This window comes from Pseudophryne corroboree, assembly GCF_028390025.1.
Source record: "Pseudophryne corroboree isolate aPseCor3 chromosome 3 unlocalized genomic scaffold, aPseCor3.hap2 SUPER_3_unloc_2, whole genome shotgun sequence".
In the NCBI taxonomy this organism is placed as follows: Eukaryota; Metazoa; Chordata; class Amphibia; order Anura; family Myobatrachidae; genus Pseudophryne; species Pseudophryne corroboree.
The window spans coordinates 3,535,979-3,556,251 of NW_026967508.1; the positions used below are offsets into that span (position 1 = coordinate 3,535,979).

Sequence of the window (20,273 nt, forward strand, 5' to 3'; positions counted from 1 at the left end):
CAAGGTGTGCCGCGGAGCCAGAGCAGCTTCATGCACCTTCACCGTGAACTGTTGGCCCGGGCTCTTCTTAGATGATCAGTCGTGCTCCGGCTGTGACCTGTGCCTTGAAGACGCGGTGGTGTGATATCATAGGTCACGGCCGCCGCGTCTCACCACCCAGCCAGCCCACCTGCCTGCATACACATCTTCCAGTTCCCGCCTGCATACACAGCTTGCCTTGCCCACCCACATCCACACCTGCCCGACTGCCCACTGCTCAGTATTTGCAGCACTCCACTATGAACAATCCCCGCCACTGAGGGACAGGAAGGAGGACAGCTGACCGGTAGGGCCTAATATTCTTTATTTTTTTTCTCCTGTGGGGAACAATAGGATTTATGTGGGGAGAATAAGAATTTATGGATTTATGGGGGGAACAATGTGAATAATTTATGTGGGGAGCAATGTGATTGTTTTTTTCTGTGTAGGCCAATGTATGTGTGGATTTTTTTTTACTATGAGTGCCAGTGTGTGGTTTTTTTTTTTTTTTTTTTTTCTGTGGGGAACTGATGGTGTGCCTTGGCAATTTTAAAATATTGTTCGGTGTGCCGCGAGTAAAAAAAGGTTGAAAATCACTGGTCTACAGAATCATTCTCCCGGTTAATCACCATCTCCAGTTAATTCTCAGCTGATCTGGGCACCCAATCCTGGAGGGTGTGTTCTCACAGAGATTCATCCTATCATCACAGAGCAAGGTGTATAAACTCCAGTTCCTAGCTCATTAACATTACCTTGGACAATGAGTCACATTTGGTGTGTCAAGTCTCCAGTGGTTCCCCGTGTTCCAGCCTCCAGTGGTTCCCCGTGTTCCAGCCTCCAGTGGTTCCCCGTGTTCCAGTCTCCAGTGGTTCCTCTCATCATTTCATTCCATACATCATTCTGCATTTCTCCTGCTTGCTCCAGACTCCAGCCACAGTTCAACAGCAGTAAGAGACTCTCCTCAGGTGTTACCCTTTGTCTAATCTATGCACCTTGTTACCAGCATTCCATTCTGTGTATTGCATCCAGCACTTAAAAAACATGCTGAGTTAGGACTGTCTCCTGCCTGGGCCTTGCTTGACTAAAAGAACTTTTATGTTACAGAGACTGTGTGCTTCTTACAAATACCAAAGTTCTGTTTGCATCAACCACAGTTACCAGTGACCTTATATTTTTCAAACCCGTTTGCATTCAGTTATCAGGTTATCTTCATTCCTCATTTGTGTTATCAGAGACTTTATTTTGCTTTAAACCATTTGCATCCAGTTACCAAATTATTCTACGTTTGTTACCAGAGACTTTGCTTTGCTTGAAACCATTTGCATTCAGTCATCAAGTTATCTTCTATATTTGTGTTGCCAGAGACTTTTGATTTATTACCTTGGATTCAGTTACTGCTTATTATTTCATCTGTTACTGCCAGTTCTAAGTTATCATCCACTGCTATATCATTTCTCTGTGACTTTTATGTTTAATAAACCTCAGCGCAGGACTCTTTATGCAACCTCCACGTCTCATACGTCATTCCAACACTGACCCACTAGTGCCCCCTCCGGGAACAGACTAAATCTGAATCCTGACAACCTGACAGTTTGTCCAAGGCCCATGGACCCGGACGGTGGTCAGAGTGTGGGGTCAGGGTCACTCCAGAGTTTGGTATCACGACTCAATGGCTATGAGGCAGCACAACAACAAGTGATCCTGTTTCTTTTTTTTAAATTCAACAATTTTTATTGATATTTTCTTTTTTTGTACAAATTACAAATCAATAAAACAACTTAAACCTAAAGCATTGCTGTCGACAGTTATAATGAGCAACATATAAGGTATCATTCACAAGCATATGGTTATAAACAAAATCAGTTAGCATCTGGTATTAAACCTGGCAGCCACAACACTTCACCCATATACATATCTATACGCCTGTATCAATTCACATGCACTTATATATATATATACATATACATTCGCATACCCATTTACAGAAAAATATTAAAAAAAGTATAGAAGTATAGTTCTCCAGGGCCACCGTATGCGGTCATATCAAAATATAGGAAACGGTGTCCCGGGTGAGCCACATAGCACATACCTATATTGCGCCCGCTTCACAATTTCCTATGCTCGTCAGGTAACTTCTGGGTGATTAAGTTGGGGCTAAGCTTGCATCCGCAGCTATTGTTATGCAGGCGCCCCTAACATATGGTGATGACAACCATCTATCCCATATCGCGTAATATTTAGTAATGGCTTTCCTGGACACATAGACAAATTTTTCATGCGCCACTGTAGTATTCACTAAGGCAATCCATGAGTCAATATCTGGGCCATCAGGTGCCATCCACGATCGGGCTATAGAAACCTGTGCAAGAGCACACAAGTTGATAACGTAACGCCTGGAGGGGGCATCCAGCAACTCCTCATCCACCACCGCCAACACACATACAGGGGGGGTCAGCACATCCGCAGGTATACCAGTGGAGACCATAATCTTGAGTACATCCTGCCAGAAGGTATTAACTATCCTACAGGACCAAATCATGTGCCAGAAGGTGCCCCCATCTAGAGTACACTTGGGGCATTTAGAATCCATTCTTCCTCCGAATCTCATTAACCTCTCAGGGGTAATATAGACTCTATGTAAAACAAACAGATGCACCTGTTGGTAACGGACCGCTGTGGTCGCCAATCTAGAGGCACCCAGTGCATCTTCCCAGGTATCATTAGATATGGGCCCCAGATCATTTTCCCATTTAGATTTAAGAGAAAGAAGGGTCTCACAATGATAGGTACGTAATAGAGCCGAATAGAATATGGAGATAGCACAATTTTGAAGCTTATCAAATAGTTCCCTTACTGGTGTGTCCCGGAGCAGCAGGGGAGCGTTCGCAAATTGAGTTTGGCAAGCATGACGGAGTTGTAGATATCGATAAAAATAGAAGGTAGGAATATTGTAATTCTCCTGCAATTGTTGGAAAGACTTAAATACACCCATATGATACAATTGCCCAAGAGACTGCACTCCCCGGCTACTCCATACCTCCCTCATCTGTAACGATGCAAGCTCCCCAAGAGATTGTGCATAGGCTAGAGGCGTCTCCGGATCCCAACCCTCTCCATGTAGCAATTTATGCGCCTGTCTCCATACCATAATTGCTTGCTTGACAACTGGAAGATTAAGTAGCGATACATTGTCACTCAGCAGTAGTTGTAATGGGGTGCAGTTCCGATCTGTTATATAGAGAATTCGGGAGATTAATTCATCTCTACCAGGGTCATGTAACCACTTACTAATATGTACCATTTGTGCCGCTAAGTAATATAATCTGAATTTAGGGAGGCCCAGGCCTCCAGAGTCACGTGGGCGCGTGAGGGTATCTAATTTTATTCTGACTCGTCGTTTAGACCATACGATAGAGGACAGAAGACTATCTATTCTCCTAAAGGTTTTTAATGGGAGATATACAGGGGAGTGCTGTAGCGCATATAGCAACTTAGGCAGGGCCACCATTTTCACTAAATTAATTCTACCCGTTATAGTTAGAGGTAGAGTCCCCCAGACCGCAATACGGGAGTGCAAATAGTCCATGTGAGGTTTTATGTTTAGGGAAAAGTATTGAGAAGGATTATTTGTGACCCAGATTCCCAAGTACTTGAATGAGTCCACCCAGCGTAGAGGTAGGGTCACAGGCGGAGCCCCAGGACAAGTACCCTTAAAGGGCATTATGCAGGACTTATCCCAATTTATGGATAAGCCAGAATACCCGCCATAAGTGTCTATAATACGCAACACGTGCGGCATGGTATTGCAATAGTCTGATATGAACAGCAGAATATCATCCGCGTATAAAGCAATCTTGTCCGTGGTGGGGCCCACCCGGAACCCCCCCACCCGCAAGTCAGAACGCAGCAAGCACGCCAAGGGTTCCACTGCTAGAGCAAAAAGGATAGGGGATAGTGGGCAGCCCTGTCTTGTACCCCTAGCCAGAGGGAATGCAGAAGAAGTGAATCCATTTATCGAGACCCTGGCTGATGGTGCGGAGTAAAGTAACTTGACCCACCTTATAAAGCGTGGTCCTATACCGAAGCGGGCCATAGACCCCCACAAGAACGCCCACTCCACTGAATCAAAAGCTTTAGCAGCGTCGAGAGACACTATCACAGAAGTGTCGGCGTCCTCGCGAGGGGCCTGTAGGTGCGTAAACAAACGCCTAAGGTTAGTTAGAGTGGACCGCCCCGGTACGAAACCTGTCTGATCTGTGTGTATAATTTGGGTGATAACGGAGTTGAGTCTAAGTGCCAGGATCTTTGCTAACACCTTGATGTCAGTTGTAAGTAGCGAAATAGGTCTATATGAATCTACCCGCTCTGGGTTCTTATCCGGTTTCAATAGCACTATTATCAAAGCCTCAGTCATAGAATCCGGCAGCGACCCCAACTCCAACAGGTCATTGAACAGATCAAGTAATCTAGGGCCATAAAAATCAATATGTTTCTTATATAGCTCAATAGGAATTCCATCTAACCCTGGTGCCTTGCCTCCAGGAAATGATTTGATGGCTGTTTCAATCTCCGTCAATGACAAAGGGGAGTCCAGGAATTCAACCGCCACATTAGAGAGCGAAGGCAATGGTAAACCGACAAGATAATCATTTATTTCCGCCGAATCAGCCGACAGTCTCGTACTATACAGATTTTTATAATAAGCAACAAATTGGTCTGCTATTTCCGGGGTCTTTACATAAGTTACACCATCATCTCCGTCTATCGCAAGGACATTATTAGAGGGTCTATCTGCCGCCGCTAAATATGCTAGATAAGTACCAGGTCTATCGCCCGTAGCATAATAAGAGTGTTGGGCATACATCAAACGGTATTTGGCTTTATCAGATAGACAGCACCTCCATTTGGACTGCGCACGCAACCATGCGTCCTTGGAGGCATCCAACCCATCCTGCAAATATTGGATTTCTAGGGACCTACAGGAAGCCTCAAGTTCCATTTCTTGGCGTTTGTAGCCATTTTTTAAAGTAGCAATCCGTCTAATTAGGGAACCACGTATAAATGCTTTAAATGCGTCCCAGAGAATTGCTGGTCCAGCAGTACCCCCATTCAGCTCCAAAAACTCCCGCCAAGCAAGCTCAAGCTCCGCTCCAGTGCCCATCTGTGAAAGCCAAAATGAGTTGAGTTTCCAAAACAACTGTCCCCGGGCTCCCCCAGTATCCAAATTCAACAGTACTGGTGAGTGGTCAGAGATACCTCTAGTTGCGTACTGGATATCAACAATCTTGGGAACTAAACAGGGGGAGACCAGGGACATGTCTATCCTAGAAAATGAGGAGTAGATAGGGGAAAAGCAGGAGAACTGTCGAGCAGCTGGATGCCGCACCCTCCAGACGTCCACCAAACCCATACCCTCCACTAGCAGAGCAAAATTACCCGGACGTGGGCGAGGTACAGTAGTACTGGTGCTGAAGCTATCCACTCTATGATCCATGACATTATTAAAGTCCCCAGTGCAGACGGTGGGAGTATTGGGGTAAAGGGACATAAACTCAGCAGCCTTGCGTAAAACCTCCGGGGAGTACGGTGGAGGTATGTAAATAGCCAATAATAATAAAGACATGGAGTTTATTTGACATTTAAGAAAAACGTACCGTCTCCACTGGTCTACCTGGACCTGGTCTAAAACAAATGGGAGAGATCTTCGGATCAGAACGGAGACGCCCCTGGAATGGGAGGTATGAGTGGAATGATATAGCCACCCAATCCATGGCTTTTTAAGAGATAGAACTTTGGCTCCCTCCAGGTGCGTCTCCATAAGACAAACGACATCTGCGGAGTACTGCCTAATCTGCCGAAGCACCAGGGCCCTTTTAACTTTGTCATTAAGGCCTCGCACATTCCAGGATAAGATTTTTAGACTAGGTGATGCCATAATACATAATAGCACCAAGTGCTAGATGTGTCCACAACATTGAAAATATCTGAAATAGATAGAGGAGTAACCGCCTGCAAAAAATTTCTCTAAACATGTCGCCACAGCAATGCTTATAAAACAACCACCCAATAAATCCTCCCTTCTCCCCCATACACCCCCCCACCCTGTATACCGGCCCGAACTGTGGCATACCTAATCCCAAAAAAACCCCCTCCCCACAACTAAACAACTAGTAAAGAGGACAAAAAATACAGCGGTCGCAAGCAGGCGTTGCTCCCCCGCCATAACCTAACCCCCCCCAGGACCAGATAAGCACCCGACCTCCGACCATGTAAGGACCGGATATCAAGTGCAGCATTTAGTATATTACCAATAACAGCTGTATCGATGACCTAGTAGGAAAAAGTCAACAAACATTAATACATTAGCTGTATACACAAATACTCAATGACATAAATCACAGCCCAGCCAACGGACAGTTTCAACATTCAGTCATTTGACAGGGGGCGCCCTGCCGGGAACTGCCTGTCAAGCCACGTCGCCGCCTCCCGCGGGGTCAAGAAAAATTTAGTCTCTCCTCCTGCGACCACCCTCAACTTTGAAGGAAAAAGCATAGCATAAGGGAGATTAAGCTCCCGGAGACGTCTCTTAATTGGAAGGAACTGGGCTCTCTCCTTCTGGACGTCAACCGCAAAATCAGGAAATACAGAGATCCGGGTACCATTCCACTTAAGTGGGCCCTTGGTGCGTGCCAGGGTGAGTACCTTGTCCCGATCCTTGAAGTGGAGGAATTTAGCTATAAATGTACGGGGAGGGGCCCCCGGAGGCAACGGCCGCATAGGGATTCTATGTGCTCGTTCCACCGCGTAGTGTGATGTAAAAGCATCCGACCCAAAGAAATCTGTAAGCCATTTCTCCAAAAACTGCTCAGGTGCATCTCCCTCCTCCTTTTCCGGCAAGCCCACGAACCGAATGTTATTTCGTCTCAGGCGCCCCTCCATATCGGTCAATTTTTTCTGCACCTCCGACATCTGTGATTCAAGGGCAGTGGTGCGTCGGCCAAGCGGAGCCACAGTGTCTTCGACAGTAGAAATGCGGGTTTCCGCCTCCCCCACTCTCTCTCTAACTCGTTGTAGATCCTGATGAATCAAGGATAGATCTGATTGCACCTGGGTGATCTTTTCAGCCAGTCTGCCTTCGCTGGCATTTACTGCGTCCAGTACCCTTTGGAGAGCATCCTCTGAGGTCTCTGGAGGGCCGGAGCCCGCACTTGTAGCCGGGGAGGGGGGAGAGGATCCATCCCCCGCCCCCCTCGTTCTCTTATCTTGCGCGGGAGGGTTTCTAGCGTATTTTTCAAGCTTGGCCGCAGCCTGAGAAGTCTTCCCCATAGTATTCGTTATAGGCACCCCACAGGGAGTTGCAGCACTTATATGAGAGAGTTATGGTGAACCAAGCAGGTACGCCTCCAGACCGTACTAGAGTAGCAACTCAGGAGTTACACAATGGTAAATCAGCAGTCTCCAGCCGGATATATATAATGGAAAGAGAAGCAGGGGGTGGTGTAGGTATATATTTCTGAGCAGCAGGGTCAGAGCCTCCTGATGTGATGCCGCCTGACCGCCTGATGGAGCAGGGAGTTAAGCAGCGTCCCCCCAGATCAGAGCCGTGCAGTAAATATATATGGCCCCTACTGTAGGCTTCCAGGGAGGATAAGATTCGGGACGTTCAGCCAGGGATGTGCAGCAGGAGGATAGGGGGGAGGGGTACAGGTCAGCAACCAACCCAGGCGGGCCCCCACAGATTCACTGCCCCGTATCAACAAGTACCTGTCTTTCTTTTCCAGTCAGGATGGGTGAATGGTCAGGTCAGTGGGCGCAGCAGCCAGCAGCTTGGTGTGGTCAGAGCGGTCCTCCAGGCTCCCCAGAATGTTCCTGATGGTAGTGCAGCACAGCCCCACTCAAGGGTCTCGGATGGCTGCAGCGATCACGGGAGCCGCACTTCCGGTCCCCCAGGTCTGCGGCGGTGTATAATGGTGCAGTCAGGCTCAAGGGTGTCCCTGGTCGCCCCAGCAGGCAGACAGTGCGGCAGCCAAACTCCCCTCACTCCCTTCCCCAAAGGCGCGGTCAGCGGTGGAGAGCCGGAGCCGAACTTCCGGTTCTCAGGGCGGCACGGATATGTGGCGGTGTATTGCGTGCTGCGCTCCAGGCGCCACAGACCCCTCTCGCGTTCCCCAGCAGGCACTCCAGGACGGCGGGCGAGCGCTTCCTCTCCCCTCCACGAACACGCGGGTCTCAGCGGTGTACGGGAGCCGAACTTCCGGTCCGCGGTGAGCGCGCGGCGACGGCTTCAGCGCCGGGCAGGGCCCGCCGAGTGAGTAGGGCTGCAGGAGACAGAGGGAGCACGGGATCCGGTCCAAATTCACTCCATGGGGGTAGAGGGTGTTCATGCAGCGTTGGGTATAATATCAGACCCCGGGGGGGAATAAAGGATAGTATTTCAGGATGTAACGGCAGGAGAGCTGCACAGTTCAGGTGCTACTCCATGCTCGTCTAGGCCACGCCTCCACAAGTGATCCTGTTTCTACAGGGAATGTCTACCCGTTTGGATACCTTGCAGCAATCCCTTCCAAGTTCTGTTGATCTTCCTGTTCCAGTTCAAGTCACTCCTGCTCCAGTTATTCCAACTTCCTCTGCACAATTCGTTCCTGTAGGTGGACCTCGCTCAAGTCAGCCCTATGGTACACCCTTCACAACTGATTCTACTGAGAGGGCGGCTTCCTCCTTTGCAAATTTCAGGACTCCTCTGTCTTCTGCTGTAAAACCTGAACTTATAAGCACTCTTTGTTATTTATTGGAACAACTTCAAAGTCTGCTATCAAGAATCATTCCAATCATACCAGAAATCCTAGGTGGTGCTTTAAATACAGTGAAGAGTCCTGCTCAATGTATTGAGACTAGTGCAACCTCCGTGTCAAGCTTCCTACAAACTCAAGTCTCTCCTCCTATGCAGAGAGAGGGCAGATTCCAGAGCTACCCGCGCTCCAAAACTAACGGAAGCTGAACGCCGCCATCGCAAGCAGCTTCACCTCTGCTTTTACTGTGGGAGTTCTAGTCATCTTATTAAGGACTGTTCCTTCCGCAACTCAAAAGTTGGTGACAGGTCTCAACATCACAGAGTTTTCACCTGCAAACCTTCCAACGTATCCTCTACAGTTTCAAGTTCCTTTACCCCAGACAGAAGTGTCCAAAAAGTATACGATTGGGGTCCTGTGACAAATAGACCCAATCCCAAGTTCAGAAATCAACAGAGACTATCTATGTTACCCATAACTAAAGTAGTTTCTGTGCCTACAGCCCGAGAAGGGGCATCCGTGCCTACAGCCCGAGAAGGGGCATCCGTGCCTACAGCCCGAGAAGGGGCATCCGTGCCTACAGCCCGAGAAGGGGCATCCGTGCCTACAGCCCGAGAAGGGGCATCCGTGCCTACAGCCCGAGAAGGGGCATCCGTGCCTACAGCCCGAGAAGGGGCATCCGTGCCTACAGCCCGAGAAGGGGCATCCGTGCCTACAGCCCGAGAAGGGGCATCCGTGCCTACAGCCCGAGAAGGGGCATCCGTGCCTACAGCCCGAGAAGGGGCATCTGTGCCTACAGCCCCAGGTGGGGCATCTGATGTTCAGGTTCCAGAAGTGGCATCCGAGCATGCAGCTCAAAGAAGTGTGTCTGATCTATTAACCCCAGGAGGGGTCTTTGGAGTTTCAGCCTCAAGTGAGGAATCCAGGGCCAAGATCCCAGGAGGAATTCTTAAAGCCACAGATACAGACATGAACTTTTGTTTGCCAACTTCAGAGAGTGCTACCAGCTCAGTACCACTCCAAGAGGGATCATCAGAACATCCGGATTCTGTCTATACAGAGTCAAGTGTCAATGGACCTAGCCCGGTTCCAGCCGTCGGTCCAAAGTCTCCACTGGTTCCAGCCAGCCCGAGTAGCTCTGTTTCCAATGCTGAGCTACCTCCTTCGGTTCCAGCCGATTCCAGCATCCTCGGATCAAATCCGGTCCTATCTGTCACTCCGAGGACTCCTTCGGTTCCAGACGATTCCAGTCTCTTCATATCAAATCCGGTTCCAGCCGGTTCAAGCTTATCTGGACCCAATCCGGTCCCATCCGTCTGTCCAGATAAGCCTCCTCTGGTTCCAGCCAGCCTGAGTAGCTCTGTTTCCAATGCTGAGCTACCTTCTTCGGTTCCAGACGATTCCAGTAAGCCTCCTTCGGTTCCAGCCGATTCCAGTCTCTTCGGATCAAATCTGGTACTATCAGTCAGTCCGAAGACTCCTCCGATTCCAGCCAGTTCAAGCTTTTCTGGACCCAATCCGGTCCCATCCGTCTGTCCAGATCAGCCTCCTTCAGTTCAAGTCAAATCAAGTAGTCCTGTACAAATCCCGGATCCATCCATTTGTCTAAAGTTGCCATCGGTTCCTGCCGATTACAGTTCCTCTGAACCCGGTGTGGTTCTCTCCAGTGTTTCAAGTAAGCAACTCCTGTCGCTATGTCCAGAGTCTACAGTTCTTGCAGATATTGCAGTTGCCTCAACCCAGATGGAGGCTCTACGCATCTCACCCCAAGATGAAGCTTCTAGCGTTCTGTCAACCTCAGCAGAGAATTCCCGTCAGTCAATCCAGGAGATGACGTCCTCTCTCCACCCTCGAGCATTTCAAGTTGATTCTACTCCTGCTTCTGAATGCTTATTCCAGTCCTCAACTCTCAAGTGTCCTACATTGTCTTCCGAGACTTCAACTGACATTCAGCCTTCCAAGTGTCCACTAGATACGAAAGCTCCAGTCTACTTTGATGGTGACTATGCTCAGTTTCGTGCAGTGGCGAGCCAATACCTCGCTTTTACGGAGTCGGAATCTTCAGTGACTATTTCTCCAGCCAATGCAATCAGATACTTCCTCCTGTTCTTCAAAGGTAGAGCACTGGACTGGGCGAATCCTCTCATTGAATCTAAAGATCCGCTACTGAGTGATCTTCCCGCTTTCTGTGAAGCCGTAAAACAGGAGTTTGCTCCAAAGTTTATGCATTCAGAGTCATCTGGGCATTCTGGCCAATTTGTCAACAGTTTGTCTACTGCTAAATCCTCTCCAACATCTCTGTCTGTGCAAGATCAGGATACATTAGACCAAGCTATTAAAGATTTCCAAGCTGTAAAGTCAAGACAAGGTTCTCAGACTTCAGATTTGAAAGTTGCATATACTCCCGTGTCTCCATCCTACAGCAACACTTCTGAAAGTGAGTTTGTTGATGACGACTCAAGTTACTTTATGGGGGGTTCTATCCTTCCGAGCTATGCCTTCTCCCAGGAAGTAAATTCTGTCTCAAATGACCATGAATGGTCTACTTGTTCTGAAGATGAACGTTGGGAAGACTTTTGAGGACCTCTGCTTTTGTGTATTCCTAAGCTCTTTTTCAAGGATCCTCCAAGTTCCAGCGTGGGTGTTCGGTGCCCACCCATAAAAGAGGGGGTACTGTCAGGAATCCGCATTCTCCATTGCATCACTTCCAGTGAACAGGCGTCTCCTGGCTTCAGTCCTCTGTTTTCAGAGTATTCCCTGTGAATTGGACCTGTGGAACTACAGGTCCCAGCAGTTCCAGTCTTCAGTCTCCTGCAGCCCACAGCTCACTGTGCTCCGCCTAACCAGTTCTATCGTTTGGTAATCACTGGTTTCAGCCAGCAGCCTGGAGTACACAGTGATTCTAGTTAACCAGCATTAACTCCCGGTGCACTACTGATCCCAGCCAGCAACCAGCAGTGCATTGCATTAACTGTCTACAGAATCATTCTCCCGGTTAATCACCATCTCCAGTTAATTCTCAGCTGATCTGGGCACCCAATCCTGGAGGGTGTGTTCTCACAGAGATTCATCCTATCATCACAGAGCAAGGTGTATAAACTCCAGTTCCTAGCTCATTAACATTACCTTGGACAATGAGTCACATTTGGTGTGTCAAGCCTCCAGTGGTTCCCCGTGTTCCAGCCTCCAGTGGTTCCCCGTGTTCCAGCCTCCAGTGGTTCCCCGTGTTCCAGTCTCCAGTGGTTCCTCTCATCATTTCATTCCATGCATCATTCTGCATTTCTCCTGCTTGCTCCAGACTCCAGCCACAGTTCAACAGCAGTAAGAGACTCTCCTCAGGTGTTACCCTTTGCCTAATCTATGCACCTTGTTACCAGCATTCCATTCTGTGTATTGCATCCAGCACTTAAAAAACATGCTGAGTTAGGACTGTCTTCTGCCTGGGCCTTGCTTGACTAAAAGAACTTTTATGTTACAGAGACTGTGTGCTTCTTACACATACCAAAGTTCTGTTTGCATCAACCACAGTTACCAGTGACCTTATATTTTTCAAACCCGTTTGCATTCAGTTATCAGGTTATCTTCATTCCTCATTTGTGTTATCAGAGACTTTATTTTGCTTTAAACCATTTGCATCCAGTTACCAAATTATTCTACGTTTGTTACCAGAGACTTTGCTTTGCTTGAAACCATTTGCATTCAGTCATCAAGTTATCTTCTATATTTGTGTTGCCAGAGACTTTTGATTATTACCTTGGATTCAGTTACTGCTTATTATTTCATCTGTTACTGCCAGTTCTAAGTTATCATCCACTGCTATATCATTTCTCTGTGACTTTTATGTTTAATAAACCTCAGCGCAGGACTCTTTATGCAACCTCCACGTCTCATACGTCATTCCAACACTGACCCACTAGTGCCCCCTCCGGGAACAGACTAAATCTGAATCCTGACAACCTGACAGAGAGTGTCTGATTGGCTGCTGTATTTCAAGGCATTTTTTTTTATCAATGCAAAGCTAGCAAATGGTCTACAGTGTGCATATAATAGGATTTTAATTACCTACCGGTAAATCCTTTTTTCGTAGTCCGTAGAGGATACTGGGGTCCACAGTAGTACCATGGGGTATAGGGGGTCATTTCGAGTTGATTGCTTGCTAGCTACTTTTAGCAGCCGTACAAACGCATTGTCGCCACCCACGGGGGAGTGTATTTTCGCTTTGTAAGTGTGCGAACGCTGGTGCAGCAGAGCTCTGCAAAAATATTTTGTGCAGTTTCTTAGTAGTTTCTTACTCAGCCCTTGCGATCGCTTCAGCCTTTTTGGTGCCGGAATTGACGTCAGACACCCGCCCTTGCAAACGCTTGGACACGCCTGCGTTTTTCCAAACACTCCCTGAAAACGGTCAGTTGCCACCCACAAATGCCTTCATTCCTGTCAATCTCCTTGAGATCGGCTGTGCGAAAGGATTCTGCGTTAAATCCATTTTACAGCAACAATCTGCTTTGTATGACGCTTCTGCGCATTGCGGTGCATAAGCTTGCGCATTTATGGCATTTTTTAACCTGATCGCTGCGCAAATCGGCAGTGAGCGATCAACTCTGAATGACCGCCATAGACGGGTCCACTAGGAGCCATGGGTACTTAAGAAATGGATAGTGTGTGCTGGCTCCTCCCTCTATGCCCCTCCTACCAGACTCAGTCTAGGAAACTGTGCCCGAGGAGATGGACATACTTTGAGAGAAAGATATAAAAAGGATAGTGGTGAGATTCCGAACCAGCACACACAAACTAGAGGAAAGCCAAGCTAACCAAACTTTACACCAGGAACAGCAACCGCTGAAGCAACAATACTTAACCAAGTATCAGTGCAGGAAGAAATGAAGCGCTGGGCGGGCGTCCAGTATCCTCTACGGACTACGAGAAAAGGATTTACCGGTAGGTAATTAAAATCCTATTTTCTCTTGCGTCCTAGAGGATACTGGGGTCCACATTAGTACCATGGAGATGTACCAAAGCTCCCAAACCGGGTGGGAGAGTGCTGAGGTTCCTGCAGAACAGATTGACCAAACTGAGGGTCCTCCAAGGCCAAAGTATCGAACTTGTAGAACTTAGCAAACGTGTTCGAACCCGACCAAGTAGCTGCTCGGCAGAGCTGTAAAGCCGAGACACCCCGGGCAGCCGTCCAGGAAGAACCCACCAGACCTAGTAGAGCGGGCCTGTACAGATTTTGGAACCGGTAAACCTGTGGTTTAATAAGCATGCTGGATAGTGAGCCTGATCCAGTGTGCAATAGTCTGCTTTGAAGCAGGACACCCAATTTTATTGGGATCATAGAGAACAAAGGGGGTAATTCCAAGTTGATCGCAGCAGGAAATTTTTTAGCAGTTGGGCAAAATTATGTGCACTGCAGGTGGGGCAGATATAACATGTGCAGAGAGAGTTAGATTTGGGTGGGGTGTGTTCAATCTGCAATCTAAATTGCAGTGTAAAAATAAAGCAGACAGTATTTACCCTGCACAGAAACAAAATAACCCACCCAAATCTAACTCTTTCTGTACATGTTATATCTGCCCCCCCTGCACTGCACATGGTTTTGCCCAATTGCTATCAAAAATCCTGCTGCGATCAACTTGGAATTACCCCCAAACAGCGAGTCAGATTTTCTGTGACGAGCTGTCCGCCTCACATAGATCTACAAAGCCCTCACAACATCCAAGGACTTTGAAGTAGCAGAGGTGTCTGTAACCATCGGGACTACAATAGGTTGGTTGATATGAAATGCAGACACCACCTTTGGAAGAAATTGTTGACGAGTTCTGAGTTCAGCTCTATCTTCATGAAAAATCAAATAGGGGGTTTTGTGAGACAACGCCCCCAGCTCCAACACACGACTTGCAGAAGCCAAGGCTAACAGCGTGGCGGCCTTCCACATGAGAAACTTGACGTCAACGTCCTGTAAAGGCTCAAACCAATCCGATTGCAGGAACTGCAACACCACGTTGAGATCCCAAGGTGCCGTAGGAGGCACAAAGGGCAGTTGGATGTGCAGAACCCTATTCAAAAATGTCTGAACCTCAAGGAGAGAAGCCAATTGTTTCTGGAAGAAAATGTATAAGGCCGAAATCTGGACTTTTATGGAGCCTAAACGTAGGCCCACATCCACAACTGACCGCAGAAAAAGGAGAAAATGTCCCAATTGAAATTCCACCGCAGGAAATTTCCTGTTCTCACACCAAGAGACGTATTTTTTCCAAATATAGTGGTAATGTTTAGACGTTATCCCCTTTCTGGCGTGGATCAGGGTTGGAATAACTCTATCCGGGATCCCTTTCCGGGCCAGAATTTGAGGCTCAACTTCCATGCCGTCAAACATAGCCATGGTAAGTCTTGATAGACAAACAGCCCCTGTTGAAAAAGGTCCTTGCAAAAAGGTAGAGGCCACGGGTCCTCTAGGAGCATCTCCAGTAGATCCGCATACCTGGCCCTTCTTGGCCAGTCTGGAACAATGAGAATTGCTTGAACCTTTTCCCTTTTTATTCTTTTGAGAATCTTTGTGATCAGTGGGAGTGGTGGAAATACTTACACCATCTGGTAGACCCATGGAGTCACCAGAGCGTCCACCACCACTGCTTGCGGGTCCCTCGACCTGGAACAATACCGCTTGAGCCTCTTGTTGAAATGAGAGGCTATCATGTCGATTTGTGGCATTCCCCACAGACGTTTCAAGCACCCGAACACCTCCGGGTGAAGGCCCCACTCTCCTGGGTGTAGGTCGTGTCTGCTGAGGAAGTCTGCTTCCCAATTGTCTACTCCCGGAATGAAGATCACGGGCAACGCCACAGCGTGTCTTTCATCCAGAGGAGAATCCTTGTTACCTCTGCCACTGCTGCCCTGCTCTTCGTTCCACCTTGTCGGTTTATGTACGTTACTGCTGTCACATTGTCCGACTGAACCTGAATGGCTTGATCTTGAAGATGCGATGCCTGTAGAAGGGCGTTGTATATGGCCCTTAGTTCCAGAATGATGATTGGAAGAATGGCTTCCTGGAACTGTTCCCCTTGGGTGACTGCTCCCCAACCTCTGAGGCTTGCGTCTGTGGTTAGCAGAATACAATTTTGAATCCCGAACCGTCGGCCCTCGGTCAGGTGAGAAGTCTGAAGCCACCACAGAAGAGAAATCTTGGCTTTTGGTGACAGACAGATCCTCTGGTGCATGTGAAGATGCGATCCGGACCATTTGTCCAACAGATCCAGCTGGAATGGCCTTGCTGGAAGGGTCCATACTACAGCGCCTCATGAGCAGCTACCATCTTTCCCAGAAGGCAAATGCATAGATGCACCGAAGTCTGGGTTTGTCTTAGAACATTCCACACCATTGACTGGATCACCAATGCCCCAGGAACGGGAGCCTCAGTGTTGGTTCCAGATGAGATTTTGGTAGGTTCAAAATCCACCCGTGATCCTGGAGTAGCCGGGTTGAGAGGGCAATGTTGACTAACAACCTCTCCCTAGATGGTGCCTATCAGCTGATCATCCAGGTACGGTATTCTGTTCAGTCCCTGTTTGCGGAGGAGAAATATTATTTCTGCCATTACCTTGGTGAACACAGTCGGTGCCATAGAGAGGCCAAATGGCAGGGACTCGAACTGGTAGTGACAGTCCTGTAATGCAAACCTTAGATAAGCCTGATGAGGCGGCCAAATCGGAATATGAAGGTACGCATCCTTGATATCCATAGACACCAAGAATTCCCCCTCCTCCAGACCTGAGATCACCGCTCTCAGAGACTCCATCTTGAACTTAAACACCCGTAAGTACGGGTTTAACGACTTGAGGTCAAATGGACCTTACCGAACCATCCGGTTTTGGAACTACAAACAGGTTGGAATAATAGCCTTGGTTTTGCAGCTGAAGTGGAACTGGAACAATGGCCTGAGTCTGTACCCGTTTCAGAATTGCTTCCTGTAAGGTCATACTTGCTTCTTCAGAAGCTGGTAAGCCTGATTTGAAGAATCTGTGAGGTGGGAGTTCCTGAAACTCCAGTCTGTTGCCCTGGGCTATAAGATCTTTGACCCAGGGATCCTGGCATGACGTTGCCCATATGTGACTGAAGAATCTCAAATGGGCTCCCACCTGCTTGTCTTCCAGGCAGTGCGGACCACTGTCATGCTGAAGGCTTAGAGGAAGCAGAACCGGGGTTCTGTTCCTGTGAACCTGCAGTTGCTGGTTTTCTGGGTTTACCACTATTGCCTCTGAAGGCCGTAGAGGAACCTTGGATTTTGCTTTTAAATTTCGGTGTCCGAAAGGACTGCAGAGTTGGAGCAGTGTAGTATTTTATAGTCGGGGGAGCTGCGGAAGGAACCGTTTTGGGATCTGAAACTTCTTGTCAGGTTTCACCCAAGTTGCTTCAAATAGGGAATTTAACTCCTTAGATGTAGGGAAAGTAGCAGAGGATTTCTTTTTTACATTAAAATAAGATTCCTCATCTTCCCCTGCCACTTTGTCAGGGATCTGCAGGACATCTCTAATAGCTTCTATCAGGGCCTGTATTCCCTGTGACAGAGCTGCATCCCCCCCTCCCGAGTCTGATACATCATCATCATCATCGGTATCAGCCAGCATGATTTGGGCCAGAGTACATTCCTGTGGACAAATAGCAGGGGTCTGAGATGCTGGAATTACCACTGAATCTCTATTCATCAGGTCATCAAGAGATTGCCTTAAGTATTGGGTCTTCTTCTCACCTTGGAATAATTTTTTCAAAATATTTGAAATCATCCCTTTTAATGAATCTAACCATACTGGTTCAGATCAACTAGCCTGATAATGTGTACTATCCTGAGTACATGGCAGTGATCCTTCAGTTGAGAAAAACACTCTGCTGTGCATGATACACACTCCTTTGACATAATTAATGTGAAAGAAAAACACACACACACACACACACACGCAGACAGGAAAATAGGGTAAAACACAGTTAACCCACACAGATCCCTCTAGGGAGACACAGAGTATAATGGAGCCAGCCACACAGCGCCTCTATAGCTAAAGTACAAGTTTAGCTGGGTCGGAAACCAAGTACCCTTAGTAGGGTTTAGTACACCAAATATTGCTCCCCCCATTTGCTATGACCCCCTGGTACCGCTGAGGTGCTCTGGAGTCCTTGTGGAGGAGCTGCGCTTCCCTGCCAGTCTGCCTGGATATAGCTGCAGAGGGAAAATGGTGCTGGTGAGCTGCTGGATCCGCTCATAATGAAGCCCCGCCCCCTTAATGGCGAGCGGTCTTCACGTTTTTTTTATACAGGCCGAGGTAATTTCTGTTCTACAATGGAGAACAGGAGATCAGTGTCCTGTCAGCGGGGAACGGGACCATTAACCCTAGGGACGTTCTTTCCCCTAAGTCCCACGTAGCAGGCAGTCTGGTGCCAGCCAGACCTGCCTGAAAACAAGAAAAAAGAAACTAAATGCAGAAAACTCTTAAGAAGCTTCCCTAAGCATGACCGGCTCCTCCGGGCACATTTTCTAAACTGAGTCTGGTAGGAGGGGCACAGAGGAAGGAGCCAGCCCTCACTATCTTCTTCTAAAAGTGCCCATGGCTCCTAGTGGACCTGTCTATCCCCATGGTACTAATGTGGACCCCAGTGTCCTGTAAGACGTAAGAGAAACAATGTTTCCATGTGATTATAAGATAGTGTATCTAGTTCCATACATGATACATGAGATTCTCCTCTTACCCAGTGTTGTGAGATGCTGAGGATTCTCCATCATCACGTCCTTATACCGATTCCTGTGTCCTGCTATATACTCCCACTCCTCCATGTTTAATGTCCCATTCCCAGCAGTCACCTCTCCAGTCAGCAGCTGAATAATCTTGTTGGTGAGTTCCAGGATCTTCTGCTCATTGTGTCTCTCGTGTATAAGTAAGTGATTTGGAGACACCGGGAGGGAGCTCTGGGTTCTGCTCCACTCTTCTGAAACACGGGGATGGCTGTTGGGTGGCTCACACTCTCTTGAAGTCTTCTTCACTACTGTGTAATCCTGTAAATTAAGAAACCGTAAAAAATACATCAACAGCCAAAGCTATTCTCTGGACCCACTAGGGTACTGAACAGACTAACTGATGTCAGTACAATTTCCAGATTCTCTAAAGTCTTATTGAATAGATGATATAACTATGAAACACCCAGACTCTCTCACCTCCCCAGTCAGGTCCCTATGTTAGTAATAGAGATGAGTGACGTCACTGTGACACTCCCAGACTCCCTCACCTCCCCAGTCAGGTCCCTGTGTTAGTAATAAAGATAAGAGTGACGTCACTGTGACACTTCCAGTCAGGTCCCTTTGTTAGTAATAGAGATAAGAGTGACGTCCCTGTGACACTTCCAGACTCCCTCACTTCCCCAGTCAGGTCCCTGTGTTAGTAATAAAGATGAGTGATGACACTGACACTCCCAGACTCCCTCACCTCCCCAGTCAGATCCCTGTGTTAGTAATAGAGATAAGAGTGAAGTCACTGTGACACTCCCAGACTCCCTCACCTCCCCAGTCAGGTCCCTGTGTTAGTAATAAAGATGAGTGATGACACTGTGACACTCCCAGACTCCCTCACCTCCCCAGTCAGCAGGTAGATTATCTCTAGGGTGAGACTGAATATCATCTCAGCCACGTGACTCCTATTCTTCTCCATCCTCAGTGATCAGTGGGTGATACAGGTGCGGCGTTACCGTCACGTGACTTCTAGTGCAGACTCCCCAGTTCCTCACACCAGAATTGCCTAAGAAAAAATAAGATTTTAAACCTACCGGTAAATCTTTTTCTCCTAGTCCGTAGAGGATGCTGGGGATTCCGTAAGGACCATAGGTATAGACAGGCTCCGCAGGAGACATGGGCACTCTAAAGACTTTAGAATGGGTGTGCACTGGCACCTCCCTCTATGCCCCTCCTCCAGAGGAGACGGACAGTACGAGGAAAGGATATTTGTTAATCTAAGGGCAAGATTCATACCAGCCCACACCATCCAATATACGCAACCAGTTAACAGTATGAACAAAACAGCATCAGCCAAAGACTGATCTTAACTGTAACATAACCCTTATGTAAGCAACAACTATATACAAGCCTTGCAGAAATATGTCCGCACTGGGACGGGCGCCCAGCATCCTCTACGGACTAGGAGTAAAAGATTTATTGGTAGGTTTAAAATCTAATTTTCTCTTACGTCCTAGAGGATGCTGGGGACTCCGTAAGGACCATGGGGATTATACCAAAGCTCCAAACCAGGCGGGAGAGTGCGGATGACTCTGCAGCACCGATTGAGCAAACATGAGGTCCTCATCAGCCAGGGTATCAAACTTGTAGAATTTTGCAAAAGTGTTTGAACCCGACCAAGTAGCACATCTGCAAAGCTGTAACGCCGAGACGCCTCGGGCAGCCGCCCAAGAAGAGCCCACCTTCCTAGTGGAATGGGC

At 47.9% G+C, this 20,273-nt stretch overlaps 1 protein-coding gene across 3 annotated transcripts in view; it reads right to left on the reverse strand.

Annotated features, from left to right (window-relative positions):
* The window catches only part of LOC134983613 (oocyte zinc finger protein XlCOF8.4-like), a 65,379-nt gene that overhangs the window by 37,934 nt on the left and 7,172 nt on the right, over positions 1–20,273 (reverse strand). For all 3 annotated transcript variants that reach the window (XM_063949290.1, XM_063949288.1, XM_063949289.1), the window contains exons 2-3: positions 19,415–19,579; positions 18,540–18,843 (exon numbers count right to left, since the gene is read on the reverse strand). In XM_063949290.1, coding sequence (XP_063805360.1) covers positions 18,540–18,843; positions 19,415–19,492 — 382 coding nt within the window. In that variant the 5' untranslated portion in view covers positions 19,493–19,579. The remainder of the gene's footprint in view (positions 1–18,539; positions 18,844–19,414; positions 19,580–20,273) is intronic.